This window comes from Dama dama, chromosome 9, assembly GCF_033118175.1.
Source record: "Dama dama isolate Ldn47 chromosome 9, ASM3311817v1, whole genome shotgun sequence".
Classification (NCBI taxonomy): domain Eukaryota; kingdom Metazoa; phylum Chordata; class Mammalia; order Artiodactyla; family Cervidae; genus Dama; species Dama dama.
The window spans coordinates 44,158,438-44,164,744 of record NC_083689.1 but is presented as its reverse complement, the minus strand read 5'-3'; the positions used below and the strand labels follow the sequence as shown (position 1 = coordinate 44,164,744).

The following is a 6,307-nucleotide window of genomic DNA, read 5'->3' as shown; positions in this document are numbered from 1 at the left end:
GGCTCTCCCTGATTGTCAGGAATCTGACCTACTTTACCGGCAGTGCTTTCCCCTCTGCCCCTTGCACAAATCCTGCTCCAATAAACTTTATTCTCCTTTCATTTTGCCTCACATCTGGATATTCTCTTCCAATCGATGCAGGGACCCTGACAGCCCTCTTATTTGCATATCACGGGGGATAGAGTCCTAGTGGACTTTTCTCATACAGAGGGCATTCAGTGGCCCTCCCAGTTGCATTTAAAACAAATCCCCTCTCCATTGGGTGGTGCCTCTGATCCATATTTTCTAGATTTGCCCCTGCATAAGCTTTTGCAAGGGAGAGTAACACTGAGGTGGTACTGGGGCTAGGGCTACCTACCATAACTGTGTTTCTAGTTGTTGTCCTTGAATCTTAAAAATATAAGAAGAGAATGTGCTTCCAGAAAGTTAAGTGAGTGGACGTCCTCAAAGGACTTTCATAGAAATAAGTCCTGACAGCAATTTTACAGGTAGTTTAATTGACTGGATCCATGATAGCCCCTGATTCTGGAGTAGGAAATTTGGCCAAAAAAAAAAAGTTTTCAATTAAGCAGAAAAAAATAAAAAAGGGGGATTGCAGCCAACCAGCCATAAGAAAAGGTCTGCTCAGCAAAGACAATGGTGAGGTCTCCATCTCTGTGTGGTGAGCCTGGGAAACCACTTGGATTAGTCAAGGAGAAGAACAAAAGCCAGTGGGAATGAAAGTGATCTGAGTCCAAGGCCTCCATCCTTAAGAGAGAGGGAGGAGGAGGAGGAGACTTAGACCCTGAGTCAACTAAGCAGATTATCTTTTAGTGCTCTCTGAGAAAGAAAAAAGAGAAACAAATAGAGTTGAAGGGTAAGACTGGAACACAAGGCAACACAGTGATAATAATACAATGCAAAGTCACCTTCAGGATTGGCCCTTGTGATTTTTAGCTTAGCATTGTTGAATCAGGCATCCAACAGGGTTAAAAGCACTTACTTGTGTTAGTATTAGTCACTCAGTCATGTCTGACTCCTTATGACCCCATGGACTTATGACCCACCAGGCTCAGGTTAATAGCAGTTTGACCTGAAGGGAGCCAAACGAGGCTTACCTTTTCACAGAAGTAAAACCAAGGCACCATCCGATCTGCTTGCAAAGCTGGTAAGGAGGCTCAAGGATGAATGTGCAGTCTAAGAAGTCAGAAGGGAACTAGAAAAGGAGGATATAAGAGAAATTCAGCATGAAGATCTCCAGGAAAAGACAAGAAGTTATACAGCCATGATGCTTTCAAGACTAGAGGTTTGAAAGCTCTTAAGAAAGGTGCTTTCTGTGGGAGAAGGTGAGGGTGGGATGATCTGAGAGAATAGCATTGAAACATGTATATTATCAGTTGTGAAACAGATCTCTAGTCCAGGTTTGATGCATGAGACAAGTGCTCAAGGCAGGTGCACTAGGATGACCCAGAGGAATGAGATGGGGAGGGAGGTGGGAAGGGGGTTCAGGATGGGGAACACATGTAAATCCATGGCTGATTCATACCAATGTATGGCAAAAACCACTACAATCCAACTAATATAAATAAATGGAAAAAAAAAAAAAAAAAGAAAGGTGCTTGATCATGACCTCTGCACAGGGGTTAAATAAAGCATATGACCTTCTCAAGGGAAGTGCTCATCTGTGACTTCTGTTCAGAACTGCAATGAGGTTGTGAACCCCAACAGGCACCAGAAGAGGGCCAGGTCATTAGTCCCCTCTTTGGGGCTCCCTGATGTGGTTCCAGTATCCTAGAACAAGGCTGAGACTAAGATAAAGTAGGGTTTGGAAATCAGGCTTGAGGAGCCACGGACAGAAAACTCATACAATCAGATTGCCAATTACCTGCTTCACAGTCTTAATTTGGCAGTCCTGAGTGGTCATCTCAGTAGATCTTCCGGAGTCAAAAGAGAGAGAGCAGTAGAAGATAATAAAAAAGATTGAGGCAAGAAATCTTTTGCCTGGGGCTTGGCATGTTCTTTCATAACCAGAGAGCTGAATTCTGCCAGATTCCCTGAGGGGCTACATGAATCTACACTGTTCAGGATGAATGAGTCCCAGCCCAATGGGCAGATCCAAATTATGCTCTTTGAGGTCCCTCTGTGTTAGCCAGAAAGTGTTGCAGGAGAAGGGCGAGCAAGATAACGATCCTTTCCCAGGTCTTGGGCAAGTTCCTGGAGTGGGCCACCAAGCGAAAATCCTTGGCTTTGCAGAGGAAAGAAATCAAGAGTGAGGCAAAGTAAAGTGGGATAATTTGTATTTAGAGAGATATACCTAGGCAGAATATAGACAATTTCAGAAAGCTGCCCTAGGATATGATTAGTTTTTAGAGTTGGGGAAATTCATACACTAACAATTGAGAAGATTGTTCCAACTATTTGGGGACAGGGGTAGGGATGTCTAGGTTTGTCACAGTTTGACCTTTAATGGTCAGCCTTAGAACTGTCATGGTGCCCTGGGGATGGTCAGTTAGCATGCTAATGTATGACAGTGAGCAAATACTGAAGGTCAGGGTCTACTAGATGTCAAATTTTCTGCCATCTTAAGCCTATTAAAAAAAAGTCCTGCCAGTTTTTGTCATTTACTGTTTTGATCAATGGCTGTCATTTTTTTAAAGGTTGTGCCCAGCTGCTTGCCCTCCTGTCTCAATGACTTGGGCTATTTCAGAGAGTTATTCAGTTTTGCTGGGTCTCTGTCATGTATACACGAAGTATAGATGTTAGTAAACTTCTTTTTTTTTTTTTCTGTTAACCTGACTTTTATTATAGAGGATAGCTCAGCCAAGAACTAGATGGGCAGAGAAAAAAAAAAAACAACTTTTTTTCTTTACTGCAATTTACCAATAATTCAGGGTATGCTGCTTCTATCTTTCAGTTCAGTTCAGTTCAGTCACTCTGTTATGTCCGACTCTTTGCGACCCCATGGACTGCAGCACGCCAGGCTTCCCTGTCCATCACCAACTCCCAGTGCTGCTCAAACTCATGTCCATCGAATCGGTGATGCCATCCAACCTTCTCATCCTCGGTTGTCCCCTTCTCCTCCTTCCTTCAGTCTTTTCCAGCTTCTATCTTGCTTCTCAGCAAACAAAGTCCAGGGATATGATGTGATTCCCTTAGGCCATAGAGCATCAGGTCCAACAATAGATACATATCTCTTGATTCTATTGTTTACCACCTGACATGTTGAAGTGTCTGGAATAGACATTCGTGCTCAGTTACAAACTTCCTTAGAGTATTTTCTTTCAATAATAGCAACTGACAAAACAGCAGATATTACCATCATTTTCTGATGATGCCATTCATTTTCTATTCACTCATTCTGCATTTATTAGAGCATGTAGTACGTGTGCTTGCTTAGGTTCCTAGAAATAAGCTTTCTTTGTTTAATGCTCTGTTTTGCCATTAATGCTCTGTTGTTGCCATGTGAAATTCTGTCTGAACATGTGTGTGAGCAGACCTACTATACTGGGTGGCAGCCACAGCAAAGAGTTCTGGTTCAGTAGCAGGACTTGTGTATGCCAGCTCAGGCGGCAGTACATGTGTGTGTGCTTGGAACTCAGTGATGCCCAACTTTTTGTGACCCCATGACTATAGCCTGCCAGGCTCCTCTGTCCATAGTATTTTTCAGGGAAGAGTAATGGATTGGGCTGCCAGTGCTTCCTCCAGAGGATCGAACCCACATCTCCTGCCTTGCAGGAGCATGATTACATGCTTAATCATCCACAGTAGCAGGATCTGTTTATGTCAGCTCAGGCAGCAGTATATGAAGCAAATGGCCTGGCCTACCGTAATGTGTGCACATACATCTGTGTTCAGATCTTCACAGGACACCAAGGGATGGGCTACTTTGAAACCTGGGTACAGATTGCTGATGGTGATAAGGGCAGCTGAAGATGCAACTACAACATTACATGTGGTCACTGACTAGAAGAGAAAAGAAGGAGCTTTGCCTGAAAGAAACAATGACCAATGGTGGAGGTAGGGACCAAATTAAACTTCCATCCTAAAGCCCAACAGTTTGTCATGTACAAAATTATTCACTACATCACTTCATAACTAGAGTGCCAGGACAAATGCTAAGAGCTCAGGCAGTCAACTTTTTCAGTAAATAAACAAAATAATAGTGTAAAAATTGTCATTGAAATAAAACACATCAGGAAATTGTAAGCATTCATGAAATTGTACAGAAAGTAAGTTGTTTTTCTTTAAACTGTTTCAACATTACAAATCAAATATCCACAGTTTTAGAAATAGAAATGACATTTTAAGATTTTAAAATTAATATGAAAGATCATTCATGGAAAACAATACTTTCTTTATGCAAAATTATAGGAAACAATCATTAGCAAATTTTAACTCAATTTACCTTCTAATTGGATATATGGTGGTAAAATTAAAGAAAAGGCATTTAAAACCTCACGATACTTCTGGTTTCCTATATACAGTCTACAAATTATGAGAAATTTGACAGAAATAATTGATGACACAGAGTGAATCTATATTTAAAATTAAATTCAGATTTACATGAAACTGATTTGTGTGAATGGATGAAGTAAACTTGACTTATAAGAGAACTTTTTAGAAAAAGAAACTCTCCATTTGAATTATTAGTTCCACATGTGCTAAAAGTTACACTTTGGCATAATTTATCAATAATTCAATCCAAGGTTTTCATAACTTACAAATACATCTAATGGCTTCAGTAATATTAGCAGAAAGATTCATTTCAAAATTAAAAGTAATCAGTAATTAACTACAAACTTTGTACTTGTCATCTCTGACTAAAAAAATTTCAACTACATTAAAAAAATAAATTTCCTAAAAGTATAAATTTTAATAAATCCATAGAAATGTGAGTTTGGGCATGGCCAATAATGACACATGAAAATAGTGATTACTTTTTATTATGCATAAAATTGTGACACAAAATATTGTTTGCAATTTGTATTATATTTCATATTTAACAAAAAATTTTGAAGGAAAAACTATATTTGAGAAAGGATAATGGCACTTTTTCCTCTTTTTAACAAGACACTTCAAATTTTTTATCCTTTCAGTTAAGCATAAAGTAATGTTTTTATCACTGTACAGTGATGAATGGATTTATGCTCAGGTCTTGGTATGCATGGAAAAAAGCTTTGTCTACATTTTCACAGAGCAGAGTCTCTGAGCTACTCTTCTCAATGCATCCATTACTTCCTTGTTTCTCAGGCTGTAGATAAGAGGGTTGAGCATTGGGGTCAAGATGGTGTAGAAGACAGCCAGAGCCTTGTCCTCTGTTGGAGATCGAAGGGATCTTGGATGTAGATATGTATAAACAAAGGGTGCATAGTAGAAAGTCACCACAGTGAGGTGGGTGCTGCATGTTGAATAGGCCTTCTTCTTCCCTTCTGCTGAGTTCATGCGATAGACAGTAAAGAGAACATGGCCATAGGAACAAGCAGTAACAATAAAAGGCAACACAAGAAATAGGGTGGTACTCACAAATACTGTGTACTCATAGACCCAGGTGTCAATGCAGGCCAGAGTCAACATGGCTGGGACATCACAGAAGAAATGATTGATAGCCCTGGATCTGCAATAAGGGATATGGAGGGCATATGTGGTGTGGGCACAGGAGTTGATAGAGCCCATTATCCAAGATCCTATTATCATCAGCACACACACTCTTCTGCTGATTCTTATGGGATAGTGAAGAGGAAAGCAAATGGCCACATAGCAATCATAAGCCATAGATGTCAAAAGCAATGCTTCTGCAACTGCTAAAGTCAAAAAGAAGAAGCTCTGAATCCCACATCCAATGAAGGAGATAGATTTGTTTCCAAACAGAAAATTGGAGGCCATTTTGGGGACAATGGTGGAGATGTAATTTAGGTCAATGAAGGAGAGCTGACTAAGAAGGAAATACATTGGTGTATGGAGATGCGTGTCAAGAAAGATGAGAAGGATCATTGACAGGTTGCCAAATAATGCCATTAAGAAAATAAGAACAATGAAAATAAAAAGAAACAGGCCGACTATTGAAGGGGAGAACAATCCAATTAAGATGAAATCATTTGATGTCCAATTATAGGTTTCCATGAATCATTGATATTTTTTTTTCCTAAAGACAGACATAACAGTAAGTTATTCTTAAATGACTAATTTAGTTCAGTCATAAAAATTCAAAACTGAATTTTTATCTATTTTGCAAAAGATAAATTTAAGTTTTAAGCCAGAGATTGAAAGTTTAAGATGCAAACATTTTTTGCCAAAGTTTTCCCAGAAATCTTCGAATTTACTTCTAAAA

General features: G+C 39.6%; 1 protein-coding gene across 1 annotated transcript; it reads right to left on the bottom strand.

Moving 5' to 3' along the window:
• Positions 1-5,160: 5,160 nt before the first annotated feature.
• LOC133061353 (olfactory receptor 2L8-like) lies at positions 5,161-6,099 on the bottom strand. The gene has a single exon (XM_061149362.1). It carries the CDS (start codon positions 6,097-6,099, stop codon positions 5,161-5,163), a length of 939 nt encoding a protein of 312 aa, XP_061005345.1.
• Between the last annotated feature and the right edge of the window lie 208 nt (positions 6,100-6,307).